Raw genomic sequence first — 17,191 nt, 5'->3', positions numbered from 1 at the left:
AAGAAAAAAAAGTTAAATCACACCTTAGGAAGTTACAACCTAGTAGCATCAGTAAAAGTGGTACTGTATTAGTCATGGCATGAAATACACGTAAAATCGAAGGTTGATTTTCTTTTTTTTTTGAGACGAGGTCTGACTTTGTGGCCCAGGCCGGAGTGCAGTGGCATGATCTAGACTTACCGCACTTTTCATCTCCTGGTCTCAAGCCATCCTCCCACTTCATTCCGCCTCTTGAGTAGCTGGTACTACAGGTGTGTGCCACCATACCTGGCTGATTTTTGTAGTTTTTGTAGAGACAGGGCTTCGTCATGTTTCCCAGGCTGGTCTCAAACTTCTGAGCTCAAGTGATCCATTTGTCCTCGCCTCCCAAAGTCCTGGGGTTACAGTTGTGAGCCACCATGCTGGCCTGTTTTTCAATTATTGATTGCTTTCAAGTTGGAAAGTGCATTGTGAAACACTCAAAGATGTTGCTGGGATTATTGAGTACTTTTGATACTATATAAATAAATGACAGAGTAATACCATAGTTATATGATTGGAACTCAAGAAATATTAAATGATAGGATTGAGAAAAGTTATATGAGTCATTTGTCCAGAATTTATAAATTTTTTTTCTGTATGCCAATGGAATAAATTTAAACTATATATATTCTCTGAAATAGTCTTTCAATTTGCCCAACATGCTTGCTCTCCTGGCTAGATATTAGCTAAAAATTAACAAAAACAGTCTTTTCCCCTATTACTGTGTGGTAAAGATGTAAAACCCTTTTTGCCAGCAGGGCTGCCCTCTACTGGACTATTTAAGGTATTCAGTGAGCAGGTCAATATGACTATTTCACAAGAAGGTAACACAGTGAGTATAAATGTAAACATCCCATATCCCAAACAAACAGAAGTTCCCTGAATAGGTTAAAAAAAAAAAAGCCCTTTAATAAACTTTTACCATTAAAACAATTATGGTTGGCTGAGCGCAGTGGCTCACGCCTGTAATCCCAGCACTTTGGGAGGCCGAGGTGGGCGGATCACCTGAGGTCGTGAGTTCGAGACCTGCCTCAACATGGAGAAACCCTATCTCTACTAAAAACACAAAATTAGCCGGGCATAGTGGTGCATGCCTGTAATCCCAGCTACTTGGGAGTCTGAGGCAGGAGAATTGCTTGAACCTGGGAGGCGGAGGTTGCGGTGAGCCGAGATCGTGCCATTGCACTCCAGCCTGGGCAACAAGAGCGAAACTCCATCTCAAAACAAACAAACAAACAAACAAAACCAATTATGGTCATTTTGAGAACTGGTGGTGAAGTTTATACAGTCTTAGTCTCCATTTCAACCTTGGAGGCAGATCTGCGGCAATGAGAATAGTAATGTATAGGAACGGTGGGTATGCTCTGATGTCAGTCTTTTATGATGATTTGTGTATTAATACAAATCACGTTTTTGTGAGTCCATTCATGCTGTGAATGTTTTCTTAGGCATAAACATAGGTCATAGTGGACACATACTGAATAGGTCATATCTGGTAAGTCTCTTGCTACAAAGCATCAAAACTTTTCAGAGCTATTTCCTCTGTGAAAATTCATTCTAAGAAGCAAGTTGTTTTTTTCTGTGGTTCATTCCCATGCCTGAGATTTGCAGTAATGTAGAACTAGTTTACCATCACTGCTGAAACACTCATAGAAGCTTCCAAATTCCTGGTCCAAGGAAAGAGCAAAAGCCTGACTCACATAAATAAACAACTGAGGTTGCAAGTTTAAGGAACTTTTTTGATGAAGTCAAGGAGTCTTTGGATGGTTCGAGTTCACTCTACTGCCTGCTTCTTTGTTTTCATAATAGGAACATGTCCCACAGCCTTTAGTAGGATGTCAGATTTTTCTTGATGTTGCCAGCAGGATCCTGTGTCCCAGGGAAACTACAGTGGAATAAGGGGGGTCTGAAGTGGCTGTTTTGGGGACACCTCTAGAGTAAGTCCTTTGCTGCCAGCAGCAGTTAAGGGGGGTAGCTGTGACATGGTCTTCAGCTTCTGCCATCTTGTTAGGTCCCAGCTGAGATTTTCAAAAGGATTGTTCAGGGGTGGTAAGGACCCAAACGGTCCTGCCTCAGCCTCACGATGAGCCACTGCATCTGGCTAATTTTTTTATATATATTTTTTGAGACAGGGTCTTGCTTTGTTGCCCAAGCTGGAGTGCAGTAGCAGGATCACAGCTCATTGCAGCCTTGATCTCCCTAGGCTGAGGTGATCCTCCCACCTCAGTCTCCCGAGTAGCAAGGACTACAAGTGTGCACCACCACACCCTGCTAATTTTTCTCTTTTTTGTAGAGATGAGGTTTTACTATCTTGCCCAGGCTGGTCTTGAACTGCTGGGCTCAAGCAATCCGCCTGCCTTGGCCTCCCAAAGTGCTGGGATTACAGGCATGAGCCACCATGTCTGGCCATGATATTATTTTTAATTCAAAAACAAATATGCAAAATTAAATTTTAGAGAGAGAACTTAGTTGGATAACATCTTCTGGGTTATTAGGGTATGTTTATTCTTTGCAACTCTGATGTTCTAGGTGTAGCAAGACCATTTGTTTTCATTTTGCCATTTTCCTGAAAGCTTTAATGTCTCCCCATGACCTTTATGGCAAAACCCAAATTCTCTCGACCGGTCTTTGGATTACTACACAATACGTTGTCAAAGAAAGCAGCCTGGAATGGTGAACAGAGCCTGGGGCTCAATTGGGAGTCCTGACTTCTCACCAGTTGTGCATGAGCAAATTTGGAGGTGTTCCTTGTAAGATTTGGATTTTTAGTATTTTAAGCATGATTTCCTTTAGTTCTTTTTTTTTTTCCCCCAGAGTGCTAGAATTCAGTCTTTTAGTTCTTTGAACATATTTATAATAGCTGCTTTGATGTCTTGTATACTAAGTCTGACATCTGGGCCTTCAAGGACTGTTTCTGGTGCCTGCTTTCCCCTTCTTTCTATGTGTCATACTTTCCTGTTTATTTGCATGCCTCATGATTTTGTGTTGTAAACTGGGCATTTTAGATAGTATTTTGTAGCAACTCGGAATACTGATTTTCCCTCCCCTCTTCCAGGGCTGCTGCTTGTTGTGTTGTTTCCTTATTTGTTAACTGACTTGGCTGAACTGTTACACTGAGGTTTGTTTATTCTGCACAGTGTACCCTCTGATGTTTCTCCTCAAGAGGGCACACTTAGGCACGCACATAGTCACCCTGGACTGCCCTTCTTGAGAGATGATAGCTGATTTTCAGCAGGGCTTTCCTTAACTCTCAGATCTCCTTGTTAAGCTTCCGCTTTCATTGGTATCACCACCCAGCAGCTATTCTTCACTAATTGCTAACTGATTGCTTTATTGTTTTGGACAAAGCTCTGGGCCATAAATTTCCCCACTTGTGATCCAGTTAAATTAAGATGCCCTTTGTGTAGGGGTTGTGTTTGATGGCAGTCTTTGAGGCTTGTCATGTCAAGGAGGAGGATTCTTAGGTATCTCCTTCCCTGGTTCTCTGTGAAACTTCTACAGTAGTTGGTTAGTCTTTCACTTGCTGCTGTCACAGAACTACCAGCGTCTTTTTTTTTTTTAGATGGAATCTTGCTCTGTTGCCGGGCTGGAGTGCGGTGGTGCGATCTCTGCTCACTGCAATCTCCGCCTGCCAGGTTCAAGCAATTCTCCTGCCTCAGCCTCCCGAGTAGCTGGGACTACAGGCATGTACCATCACGCCCAGCTAATTTTTGTATTTTTGGTAGAGACGGGGTTTCACCGTGTTGGCCAGGATGGTCTCAATCTCCTGATTTTGTGTTCTGTCCTCCTTGGCCTCCCAAAGTACTGGGCAGCCTCATCATAATTGCTTACCACCAATGTCTCATTTGTTTTTGACAGTGCCATTAGGCATGAACTTTTCCATTCCTTGTTCTAAATATAGTCGGTCTTAGAAATTGCTAAGGGGCTCTGTGTTCTTACAGCCTGCTTCTCCAGCCTGTGCAGAACCTTTGTGCCATTGTTCTGGAGCTGGAGATGGGGACAGCAGCTTGATTTTCTTATAGTTACATCTGTTTTGTGAGTGGTCTACTAGGCCATCAATGTACCCATCAGTCTTCTCTGTTTGGAGCTTCTTGGCCTGCATGGAACCTCTGCCTTACAAGAGGTGAGGCAAAGATGGTCTGTGCTTGGTGTCCTTGGCCTGATGCACCTGGGGTAGAGCTTCTGCCCTAAGAATGGGGACTGGATGAAAGAGAAAGGATTCTTCAGTTCTGTCATCTATCTACACTTGCCTGGAATAGAATTTCTGCAACACAGAGCTAGGGGTAGGAGGTGAAAAATGCTGGCTGCTTACGTCACTTGGGAAGAAATCATAGTCATGGATTTGGAGCTGGGTAGGGTAACTAGTTACTAGTTTGCTTCAATTTTATTTCTTCAAGAATGATGGCCAGATGCGATGGCTCACACCTGTAATCCCAGCACTTTGGGAGGCTGAGGTGGGAGAATTGCTTGAAGCCAGGAGTTTGAGACCAGCTGGGGCAGCATCATGAGACCCTGTCTCTACAAAAAAAATTTTGAAATATTAGCTGAGTATGGTCACACATGCCTGTAGTCCCAACTGTTTGGGAGGCTGAGGAGAGAGAATCGCTTGAGTCCGAGAGTTTGAGGCTGCAGTGAGCTATAATCTTGTACTGTACTCTATCCTGGGTGAGATCCTGTCTTAAAAAAAAAAAAAAAAGGTGTTATTACCCACCTGCCACACAATGGCTGTTACCCTATGCCCGGAGTGCTCTTTCTTACCCAAATAGGCACATGGTACACTCTCTCTTCCTTATGAGTCTCTGTTCAGATATCAGTTAGCTCTAGCACCTCTCCAGTGTTGCCCCAGTCACTTTCTGTTTTCCTCACCTGGGTTTATTTTCCTCATAACATTTATCACCACCTGGCACGTACACATGCATGCATGCATACATGCATATTTGTTTGTCTACCTCTCCCAGTGAACGTGTAGGTTGCATAAGAGCAGGAACTTAGGCCGTTTTGTTTACTGTTACTTTCGCAGTGCGTAGAATGATATCTAACATAGTGGATTTTCAATAAATCTGATGAATGCAAGTACAGAATGACCAAAGTATACTGCTTTCTTGCGTCATCGTTTAACCTAACTTGAAAACTATCTGTAGAGCCATTGTGGAAAATGAATTTTTTGTGTTTGCAAACTCCAGTTGCTTGTTGCTGACTAGAGTGAGAATGGGGCTCACAGGGAAGGAATGCAGTGATTATTTGGCAGTGGCTGCTGGGGCTGTGAGAGAGGATGGATGTGTCATATTTGTAAAGTACTTGCCATCTCTAATGCAGTGAGATGCTGAAGTACAGGAAATGGGTAAATTTTTGGTCTCCCCCCAACCCTCTTTCTGACTTGCTCCCTTTTTACTACTGGGAAATGTTTGTGGATACTTAGGGTTTTGGTTGGAACAGCCACCTGCTTACAATATGATGTGGAAACTTTTCTTGTAATTCCATTGTTAATAGATATTGTACAAATGAGTCTCTTAGAAATATCAAGACATTATAGGGGACGAGCATGGTAGCTGCTGCCTGATAGAAAAAAAAAATCTTCATTTGCTGATGTAACTTTTCTTTAAATTATTTTAAAATGATTTTGAACTAACGCCTTTCTTTTTCTTCCTTCTAGATTCTCGCTGAAGTCTGTTAATTCTACTTTTTGAGTACTTATGAATAACCACGTGTCTTCAAAACCATCTACCATGAAGCTAAAACATACCATCAACCCTATTCTTTTATATTTTATACATTTTCTAATATCACTTTATACTATTTTAACATACATTCCATTTTATTTTTTCTCTGAGTCAAGACAAGAAAAATCAAACCGAATTAAAGCAAAACCTGTAAATTCAAAACCTGATTCTGCATACAGATCTGTTAATAGTTTGGATGGTTTGGCTTCAGTATTATACCCTGGATGTGATACTTTAGATAAAGTTTTTACATATGCAAAAAACAAATTTAAGAACAAAAGACTCTTGGGAACACGTGAAGTTTTAAATGAGGAAGATGAAATACAACCAAATGGAAAAATTTTTAAAAAGGTAAGATGATCTTTTCATTGCCTTTGAATTCTTTCTGAATAAAATATCCTATTAGGAATGAAGTAAAGGACAAGCACAGCCTGCCTCCATTAGAATTTGCTGTTGAAGGAGAAACAGTGTAGGAAGGGGGCTAGACTGCCTTCTGATTTCCTCCTGTACTTACCAGCACTGATATGTTCCGAGTTTTCAGAAGGACATCGCGACCCAGTGGTGTGGAGCTCTTCCCCAGTGTCTACCGGGGTTTGGAATGTCTAGGGCAGTTTTGGGTATGAAACCATACTCCCTGTCTCTAGAGCAGCTGGGTGCTAGAAATGGCTCCAGGTTTTGGGGTGGGACCTGCTGTGTTAAATGTGGTTAAATGTGGCTTAGATGTGGGTTGCAGTGAGTGCTTCATGTCTTTGTACTTTGGCTGTGGCAACTGCATGGTTCTTAAAACATTTCTTTTCAGAAATATGGAGAAACCTGCCATTGTTGATTTGAAACAACTGGCAAGATGTTCTTAGAGGCAGTGTAACAGCGATTAAGAGCCTGGACTCCAGACCCAGACTATAGGTCTGAATCTTGGCTTTGCCACTTACTAGCTTTCTGACCCTGGAAAAGTAGTTTAACTAATTTGCCTCGGTTTCTTTTTCTGTAATATGAAGATAATGATCATTACTGACACTCAAGAGCCAAGCTGTTCTAAGAGCTTTACATATATCATCTTAAGACTAAGTTACCCTATGAGTTAGTTGTTATTATTTTCACTTTACAGATGACAGCACTGAGGCACAGATAGTTGAGGTAACCTACCCCAAGGACACTACAGCTAGTGAAGCTGGGACTGGAATCCAGGCCTTCTGGCTCCAGAACTCATACCCTCCATTCCTCACTGATCACAGCGTTCATGCTTGTGAGGATTGAGTGTGTGTGTATATATCTGCAATGTGCTTAGAACAATTTGTGGCACTTAATGTAAATGCTCTAGCTTTTATTATTACATTACTATTATCTTGAGAATTCAGTGAGGAAAATTATAGTAGAAAATTCAATGAGGAAAATTAGATCATGGAATAGTGCTTCACTGGTAGTATAGAAATGGCGTGAGAATGCTGTTTATGAACTTGTATGTGTGACTTCCTTATGAGCAGTTCTTGAAACTCTAGTAAGTTAAAAATTGAAGATAAAGTATTTTTTAGAGGGGGTACAGTGAAGCGATATGTAGTTGGTTGATAATTTGGTTAGGTAATAGGTTTAATATCTTTTAACCATTTCCAGCTATCTTGATCCCCAACTGCCTTTTTTTCCTGTCAGTTACAAGGAAACCCTCAGCTCTTGAAGGAGAGTCCAAATAACTGCAACTATGGAATGAAAAACTCAGAGCTCCTCTTTTACTGGAGGGCCAGAGGGATGTTGCTTAACCTCCTCTATATGGCCCATTAATTTTGCCACTTAAACAAACTTCATATATCATTTTCCTCAAAACATGAAGGAGATGCCAAGCATGTTGATGTCAGTAATTCCTAGAAACTAAAAACATTTTAACTCGACAACAGAATCTGTAAATTTCCTCACCTTTAAATAGAGTAGTTGTATATCTTGTTTTATCTGAAACCATCCTGATTTATACTTGTTGCTGTGACATTAATAGTGCCCCCTTACGGTCTCAAAAGTGCCCTAGTTTGGATAGTTATGTGGTCATCTTATTTTTGAGGCATATTCCCTATTTCTTTTGCAGACTTAGAAAAAACTGAATTTTTTTCTGTTTAAGATCTCGCTGAAGTTAATAGCACATTTCTAGAAATTGAAATCATGAGTTAAGCATGTTCAATTTTTCTTTTCTAGCCTATGGATTGTAATTTCCAAAACATTTTATCATAATGAAGTTTGCTTTTGTCATATTTACGTATTTAGCACTGCCTTTTTTTTTTTTTTTTTTTTTTTTTGGAGATGGAGTTTCACTCTTGTTGCCCAGGCTGGAGTGCAATGGTGCCATCTCAGCTCACCGCAACCTCCGCCTCCTGGGTTCAAGTGATTCTCCTGCCTCAGCCTCCCGAGTAGTTGGGATTACAGGCATTCGCCTGTAAATTAGCACATCCAACTAATTTTGTATTTTTAGTAGAGACAGGGTTTCTCCATGTTAGTCAGGCTGGTCTCAAACTCCCAGCCTCAGGTGATCCGCCCACCTCGGCCTCCCAAAGTGCTGGGATTACAGGCATGAGCCACTGCGCCTGACCAGCACAGCTTTTTATGGCACTCTATTCTTGAGTCTGTGTTTGAGAAATCAGGTAGTTATGAGAAGGTACTGAAAACAGTACATTTTTATGTGCAAAAGTTTTCTACTTTTCTGTCTGCTTATAAGATTCATTTTTTTTGTCTTTGATATGCTATTTGAATTCAAAGATTGGATTCTCTTTTAGTCTAAGCATATATACAGAAGTCTTATTTTTCAGGAAGCTTAGTTTTTCTCCAGTATCCCACACATATTTTATTCATTTTAATGTGGCTAGTATTGTCTTTCAGTCGTCATTCAGTATGTACAGCAGCAAACTAGTTCTCAATTGTGTAAAAAGAAGAAAAGCTTATGTGGTGAATATGAAATTTCTTCCTAATTCGTGTATCAGTATAACTGGACAAAATAAAATCCTAGAGCTGTGATAGTTGTTTCCTAAATGTGCGTGTGTAAGTGTATGTGGCTCTTTCCTGCTTGTCTTGACCACAGTACCTTTGTATTCAAAGATTATTCAACAAAGCATGAAGTATTTGAACTCATAAAAGTTAGGAGGTGAGACAGACTGATTTTTAGCAACTTTTTCTGTCTATAGTTCATTACTGTGAAGTTTTATTTAGTACAGGAGGTTTTGAGTTTTTATATGTCAGAAGATCTGCCTACTAGCATTTGCTATGAAATTGGCACTTGTGGTTCATCAAACTTTGTTCAGAAGGCTATGTCTAGACTGTGACATGGGAACATGTTATAGTTTTCTTTAGGTTCATTGGGAAAGTAGAATTAGTTTTTTGATTTTGCATATAATAAATGAAACAAGTACTTTCTCTTGGCCATACTCAAGAAGAAAGTGTGCAGTGTCGCTGGTTAGCTGAGGCTTTAGTTTCTGTTCATTCTGTGTTGCAGCTGTGGCAGTGATCTGCAGACTGCAGAGTGGGTATCTCAGCTGCATGTTAAACATGCTAGGCCTTTTTTGTTTTCCCCTCGTTTGGTTTCTTGTTACACCCATTGCATTGCGTCAGTAGCAGCATCTGCCTAGGATGTTGAAAAGGGGAACTTTCACAACTGGTGGGTTAAGCTGTGTACTTTCTGCCATTAGTGCCTGCTAGCTGATCAAGCTCAGTGAAGTGTGTCTTCATTAGTTTCCATATTTGAAGATAATCTTCAACTGGAAAAGAAAACGAATGGTGTAGCAATATTTAAAATATTTTTTGAGGAAGACTTTTGGGGATTAACCCCCAGAGTGTTGTGTCTGATATGGCTGAAGGAAAGATGCACAAGCCTGATTTCAAATTAATGAACTTTGAAGCTTTGTTTCCATCTTATCCTAACAGTCTATTTTGAGGTCCTGAAGTGAGGATGAGTGGACAAAAAAAGGCAGTGGCGATGACCCTGCTCTCATTGTGTCCAAGATAGAGTGGCCACCAGCTTCACTACGACCAGATTCTTCCTGGGGGGACAGAAAAACAAAAGGCACTTGGTTGCTTGGCAGGCCTTTTCGGGATCCTTTTAAGTTTCATATGGTTTTATAAAACTGTAGCAGAGTTAAGAGCTGGAACCTGTGTCAGCATCACCTGATTCCAGTGTTCCCAGCAGTAAATGCATTGCACTAACGTCGTCTTGAAATGAACAGTGAAATGATTTCAGGACAACTTTAAAATACATGTATACCTGAAATAGAACAAAGCTGCAAAGACTAAAAATAGAACCAGAAAAGAGTACAAGCTGGCTCGTATACTTTGTGAGCTATCAGAAACACTTAATTTTTTCTTAGGTATTTTACAAAAATAAGAAGAGAATGAGGGATTATGTAATAATGGTGCTTAGAGAAGACTTCACTATGACATTCCTTCTAAATTGATCCAAAAAGAGAATAGAAACACTCATTTATGTCCTTGTAAGTTGACTTAGCTTTCTTTTCCTCTTTCTTAATGCCGTCTTTTGCGTTCTTACTCTAGGCACATTTTTTTACCCTGTTTGTGTATGTGTGTAATACTTATTTTCTGATTTATTAGGACATTTGCATCATGCTAATCTCTTGGCTGGGATTCGTGGGTTGGTTATTATATTATTCTTCTCTTAGTTTCCCCTTCCAAACTGTCCCTCTCCTTTCATCCTATTTATTAAAGGCATTGCTGCATACCAAATTGTTGAAGCCCCAAAAATCAGGGGTATCTGATTTACATCTCTTACAGCCTCCCCCCGCCTTTTTTTTTTTTTTTTTTTAGCAGGCCTCCTTGCTTCCACACTTGCCCCCAACTGTAATTCACTCACACACGGCATAAAGATGATTTTTCACAATTGTTAATCAGGCCACCTTACTCACCTGCTTAATAAGACCCTGACTTCTTTCTACAGTGCAGTTGAAGCATTGTGATTTTATGCTTAATCTCTGGAATGAGTTTGCCTGGGTTTGTATTCTAGTCCCATCACTTATTTGTTACATGATTTTGAACAAGTTATATTTACTCTACATCTCCGTATTCTCATGTGTAAAATAGGGATAATAATAGTAACAGTTTTTTATAGGTATGATAAGCGTTTAATAAGTTAACACTTGCCATGTCCTTAGCATGTAGTAAGCACTAATAAAGGTTAGTTACCCTCATTATCATTATCATGATTATTACAAGGATCCAGATCTCTTGAATATTTTTACTCTGTGGCTCCCCTCAGAATAATTTTTTCATAATGATCTTCAGTTGCAGAGAGAAGGGTTAAATGAAGCCAGGTGTACTTTACTGAAGAAGACAGGAACGTGTGTAATTTTGAAATATTTCTAAATAGTGAAAGTAAAACAAGTCATAGTGCTTAAAGAGGCTTTCAGTAGGAGACAAGATTACCACCTGTAAGTAGAGAAGGAAGGGTGGAAGGTGTGTGTGTGTGTGTGTGTGTGTGTGTGTGTGTGTGTGTGTGTGTATTTTGAGACAGGGTCTCACTCTTGCCCAGACTGGAGTGCAGTGGTATGATCATAGCTCTCTGCAGCCTTGAGTTCCTGGGGTCAGGTGATCCTTTTGCCTCAGCCTCCTAGGTAGCTGGGACAACAGGCATGTACTACATGTCTGGCTAATTTTTACACTTTTTTAGACATGGGGTCTTGCTGTGTTGCCCAGGCTGGTCTCGAATTCCTGGCCTCAAATGAGTCACCTGTCTCAGCCTTCCAAAGTGTTCAGATTACAGGCATGAGCCAGTGCACCTGCCCAGAGGAGGCTATTCGAATAGAGAGAAGGTTTCAGAGGTATTTCAGAGAGTGAGAAAATGAATAGACCAGGGATCTATGATAGGTTTGCTTCAGGGTGTTGAGGTCCTGGATTTAATAAGGTTGGCTGTTCTGCAGCAGTGTTCAGTGATATTGGCAAGGAATAAATAGTTTAATCTTGTCTTGGGCTAGCCATAGGGACAAAATTAGGATTAGAAACTTTTCCAGCACAAATCACATAAAATATAGAGTGGGTAGTGTCCTCTAAATGAAATATTTATGAAAAACGTAATTACTAGATGGTTCAGTGGTTTAAAGAATTAAAATCATGAGATTCAGATTTTGTTTTATATTTTATTTTTTACATATGTGGAAATCTTACGCTCATTTGATTCCTTTGCCACATGGTGGCATCATTGCGTGAGTTTACATATTTGGATTATATATCAAATGCCTTTTCAGAACACACATAGTCTTTGAAATTTATAAATCCTGTCACATACTAGAATCTGGAAGGTAGTGCATTCTTAACCTTTAGAGTGTAAAATTCTTCATAATTATAATCCAGTTCCTGCACGTTTTGGCCAAGTTGTCATCTTCTCACCCCCACAGAGCTCCTTTTGAAGTCATTGGAGCTCCCTGTGCTGAGCATTTCATGGGGGTAAAGAGCAAGGTGAGAGTTTGGGACTGGTAAAGTAAATAAGTACCATCTTAAATGCAGTTGCTTTATCCATCAAAATAAAAATTCATTTCTTAAATGTGTAATTGCATGGGACACTAGATGGCAGCATTTATCCTTTTCCGTTTTTATCTTTATCCAACCTCTTCTAGAAATTTCTTAAATGTTTACATTTATAAAATGAACATGGTCAGATGATTTTAAGGGTTTGAGATGTATATTACTGACACAGCCATGTTTGGGAATTAATTACCTATATATTTTTGCAGAGAGAGGAGCTTTTTATACAATCTGTATGTAATTAGGGATTTATGGTTTTGTCTAAGTTGAGGAAAATTTCTAAAGACAATATGTTAAAAAACTTTAAAAGGGAGTTTTTACTAAGGCATATTTGGTATTACTAGCACTTAGGATAAACAGATAAAATATTGAAAGCCTGGTGGTGCCAGTAAGCATTTAAGGCTTGAACAGAGGGACTTTGAATAATATAACTAGTCCACTTGGTTGTGTAAACAGAAAGTTGTTTACTTTGCTTTTGCTTATCCAGAGTTTGATACGGCAATTCAAGTTCAACAATCATAAAGATTTCTGTTAGCTTGGATAGAGAAAGTTTCTGTGAATCATATTGTACCATCTGATACTGACATTTAGAAATTCCTAAATAGAGAGAAATTAAACTTTTGGCATCTGTGGTACTTGGTACTAGGCTAAATATTAAGTTAACACCTAAATCATTTAAATAGATGAAATTTATAAGCAGATTATTAGTATATGGCCATTTGGCCAGGCAGTTGACCTTTAGGATCCTGTCAAACTCTCAATATTTTTGAAAACCAAAAATAAAGCCAAAAAACCCCTGTTACAATATAAGATTTGAGTTGTTATAGAACATGTCACAAAATAGCTAATTTTTAAAATAGATTTTTCACTCAATTTCTAGCTTTTTATTAAAAAAATTCTATGCAAACATAACTTTCTGGTTCATCATAACATTTGGACGATATTCTGGTTTCTTTCTGTAAATTATTATTTTGATTACATTAAAAGGTATTTGTTTTTCTTTTTGTTTTATCAGGTTATTCTTGGACAGTATAATTGGCTCTCCTATGAAGATGTCTTTGTTCGAGCCTTTGATTTTGGAAATGGCTTACAGATGTTGGGTCAGAAACCAAAGACCAACATCGCCATCTTCTGTGAGACCAGGGCCGAGTGGATGATAGCTGCACAGGCGTGTTTTATGTATAATTTTCAGCGTATGTAGACTTTCTTATCTTCTGGAAGAGTGAACTTACAGATATTTATTGAAATACTTTACTCTGAAGAGGTTAAAATTCTGATGTTAATTTTCACCCAGTGTCCAGTTAGTGGAGAACTCTGTTGTGACTTGGAATTTTTGGTTTATTTTGGAAAATAAATCAATTATATGACAAATTGTACCAATCAATGTTGCAGTAGGTTTGAACCTCTTAATAGGAGACTTTCAGGTCTTGAAAACTAGACCTACACTTAGGGGCCATTGTTCCAGTACCATTTCTCAGGAATCCTCTTTGGAAGTTACTGTCATTTTGTTCTGTCACCTCTATCAGTAACAACAGTTGACCTCCGAAACACTTCCATACTGAAACCTGGTGAACTTCAAGGGGCAGGTTAAACAATAGAGTTTTCATATTGTAATTATTTGAGTGGTAATTGTGGTGGCTCAGTCTGTGAGATAGTTCTGGAAGCATAAGTTCAGAGGTCTCGGTGCCAAAATGTGACAGTGATTTGTGGATGTTTAGTCTCATCCTTCAGATGAAACAGAAAATACACTTTCACCAGATTTCTTGCTGTAAATTCCTCCACTTTTTCTTTTTCTTTTTTTTGAGATGGAGTCTCACTCTGTCGCCAGGCTGGAGTGCAGGGGCACAATCTTAGGTTACTGCAGGCTCTGCCTCCCGGTTCAAGCAATTCTCCTGCCTTAGCCTCCCGAGTAGCTGGGACTACAGGCGCATAACGCCATGCCCGGCTAATTTTTTTGTATTTTTAGTAGAGATGGGGTTTCACCATGTTGGCCAGGATGGTCTTGATCTCCTGACCTTGTGATCTGTCCACCTTGGCCTCCCAAAGTGCTGGGAATATAAACGTGAGCCACTGTGCCAGCCCTCCTACACCTTTTCTTTTAAACAAACATTGCATTTTTCCATTTTTGTTTTCACAGGTTTGGATTTACATTGTTTCTTTTGAGGAGCTTTAAAAGAATTATTTTCAAAGTCATTTTGTATATCTTTTTTGAGTTAGGCAGAAAGTAAATAAAAATCTACAGTATTCATGTTATGTAATTTCAGCATTTCTGAAAATGTTTGTCTTTGGATATTTTTGCTTGAGAATAAACAGTACTGCCTCGTTTGTGCTCTTTTCTTGACATACACTCTAAATCTGACATTCAGTGTGTCATCCTATTTGTATATGTTCTTTTTCACGTTGTAAAACCAAGTGGCCAACAATTAAGAATTTGAAGTCTTAAAAATCAGTTATGATTCCTTCACAATGTGGTAGTCCCAGAGTAACATCTGTAAGTGAAACAAAATAAAAATTTACATATCTTCATCTTTAAAAATTGGAACTCTTGGGGCATTTAGGGGAGGATGAGTAGGTGTAATGTTGATTAGTATGGTAAGATAACTTTAAAAAACATAACGCTTATAGACTATGGATTTAACAGTTTAGGGCTCGTCATGCTTTATTATGATTCATCTCCACATTCAGAGACTTTACATTTGTAGTTAAATGTTTGAATATTTGACTGGCTGCTGCTTTTCCTTTTAGTTGTTACATTATATGCTACTCTAGGAGGTCCAGCCATTGTTCATGCATTAAATGAAACAGAGGTGACCAACATCATTACTAGTAAAGAACTCTTACAAACAAAGTTGAAGGTGAGGACTCTAGTTACTTTCTTAACTGTCTGATACTTTAGAATTTTCAGTGTCGTGAGCCCTATTATTGATACTTAGTTCTTTTATGACTTTTAAGTCCTTAATCTTTGTGGACTTTTATGAATATCATACTTTATTTTTTCCTTTAGAAAATAAAAATATTTTGTATATATTCATGTATGAGTAATCCAGTTATAAATTGTTAAGATGCCTATGTCTAAATTGAAGAAATTACGACTTTTTCTCTTATTGTGCTCATCTATTTTCTAGTTTACTTTTAGTAAATTTGTAATTTTGAAGGGTTATATTTTAAACTAGTAATTTTTATTTTACTTCTGAAGCGTTATTTACAAGTTTTCAGAATTGTCTGAAAGTTAAAAAGGGAGACTTTTAATGAAATTACAGTAAAAAGAGGTTTCTTTGGTCTCTAGACAACTCCCAGAAATATCTGGGCCATTCTTTTCTTTTTGAACAAGTTTACATGTGAATTTTCTCCTCCTTCCCCCATATATTTTTATGTAGTCTCTTGAAAATATGAGGGGCTTCTGGTTTCTCTACAGTTCAGGCAACCTGTGTTTACATGCCCATTTTGTAAGGCAGTACCCTTCTTGATCAGGGTTTTACCAAAGGCCAAGGGTACACACAGTGAATCTAATGCTATAAAATAATAGTTTAAATTCAGACCAATACTTACCCATCTGTAAAAAGTGATATTATGCCAGTGTACCCTTTCTTCTTTCTTTGTTGAGGCAAGAAATTACTTAACAATTCACCGAATATGGTAAACTACTTTTCTTATTCGCTAAACTGCTTGAAAAATAATGACCATGATGAATTTTGGTGTTATTTCTAGGATATAGTTTCTTTGGTCCCACGCCTGCGGCACATCATCACTGTTGATGGAAAGCCACCAACCTGGTCCGAGTTCCCCAAGGGCATCATTGTGCATACCATGGCTGCAGTGGAGGCCCTGGGAGCCAAGGCCAGCATGGGTATGTTACACTTTTCTGATTCCTTACCTGTGCTTTCTGGTGACCACATTCTCCAGAATTATGCCAAAGTTTTGATTTTGAGGTTAGCTCAAATGACACATCAGTTTTCTAACATCAGTTAGGAAAACAGGTCCGTCTAGGTATACTTTCATCTAGTCTTTAAAGAAAGTTTTAAGGAAAAATATAAACATTAATTATTAATGTTTTAAAAGCAGTATTTATTTGAAATTTAAAATATTTTACATTATTCAGTTTTTTTCATTTCCTTTTATGGTGATAGTTTTGGGTGGTTTAAAGTTAGTTTATAATTAATGCCATTAATCTTGTCCTATGTGAATTACCTGTAAGTAGCATTAACAGAGTGGCTAAACCTGGAGGCCTCCTTTTACTCCCTGTTCCAGTTCTTCCCTTTCCTGAGGTGAAAACCTTACCCTCCAACTAGCACACCTAGGCGTGGTGACTCTACAAGTTCCTACTCTCAAAAAAGCGTCAGAAAATGTTAGCTAGTATACTAGTGTTTAGAGATATTGCAAAAGCTGGTGGGATGCTGGGACTGTATTTCCTCTGTAGTTGGAAACATAATAATTAATTAGATATAAGTATTTACTCAGCTCAAATTTTAGGCACCTGGAATTTGAGTGGTAGTGGGATATTTAGGTGCAGATATATCGTGGACAGTGGTGTGTAAAAGTCTAGTACTCGAGTTATGTTTGGACTTAAGAGATTTGGAAGCTAGAAGCAGTAAGGTTTTAATTATAGCTGTGGGAGTAGGGGGTGAGGTCACCAACAGGGAATGGTGGCTTCAAAGGCTACCAAGGACTGGTCAGAGAGGAAAGAAGAAAATATCTAGTAGTATGTGGTTCCTGGAAGCCAGGGGAAAGGAGATCTTGGTGAGTCATGAGCAGGATCAGTGGCTGCATGCAGAGGTCAGATGACACAAGGATTGTAATTTCCAAGAAGTGGTGGTGTTGGAGAAGGGTGCTGTGGATTGAAGGAATGAAGGGCTGATTTAGAAGTAAAGACTTCCAAGTGTAAACATTATTTAAGAAATATATCTTGACTGGCAGGAGAGGAAGGGTATTCTGTTGGGAGTACGTTTAAATAATTT

The 17,191-nt window shown here is 38.9% G+C and overlaps 1 protein-coding gene across 1 annotated transcript in view; it reads left to right on the top strand.

Moving 5' to 3' along the window:
- ACSL3 (acyl-CoA synthetase long chain family member 3) overlaps nucleotides 1–17,191 on the top strand; it is an 81,310-nt gene that overhangs the window by 40,293 nt on the left and 23,826 nt on the right. Inside the window, exons 2-5 of the mRNA XM_032754352.2 lie at nucleotides 5,675–6,092; nucleotides 13,252–13,429; nucleotides 14,982–15,091; nucleotides 15,945–16,083. Of these exons, the coding sequence (XP_032610243.1) occupies nucleotides 5,715–6,092; nucleotides 13,252–13,429; nucleotides 14,982–15,091; nucleotides 15,945–16,083 (805 nt within the window). The 5' untranslated portion in view covers nucleotides 5,675–5,714. The remainder of the gene's footprint in view (nucleotides 1–5,674; nucleotides 6,093–13,251; nucleotides 13,430–14,981; nucleotides 15,092–15,944; nucleotides 16,084–17,191) is intronic.

The sequence above is a fragment of the Hylobates moloch genome, unplaced genomic scaffold, assembly GCF_009828535.3.
Source record: "Hylobates moloch isolate HMO894 unplaced genomic scaffold, HMol_V3 SCAFFOLD_1, whole genome shotgun sequence".
In the NCBI taxonomy this organism is placed as follows: Eukaryota; Metazoa; Chordata; class Mammalia; order Primates; family Hylobatidae; genus Hylobates; species Hylobates moloch.
The sequence above is the reverse complement of the archived record's forward strand: the minus strand, read 5'-3'. Positions and strand labels throughout refer to the sequence as shown.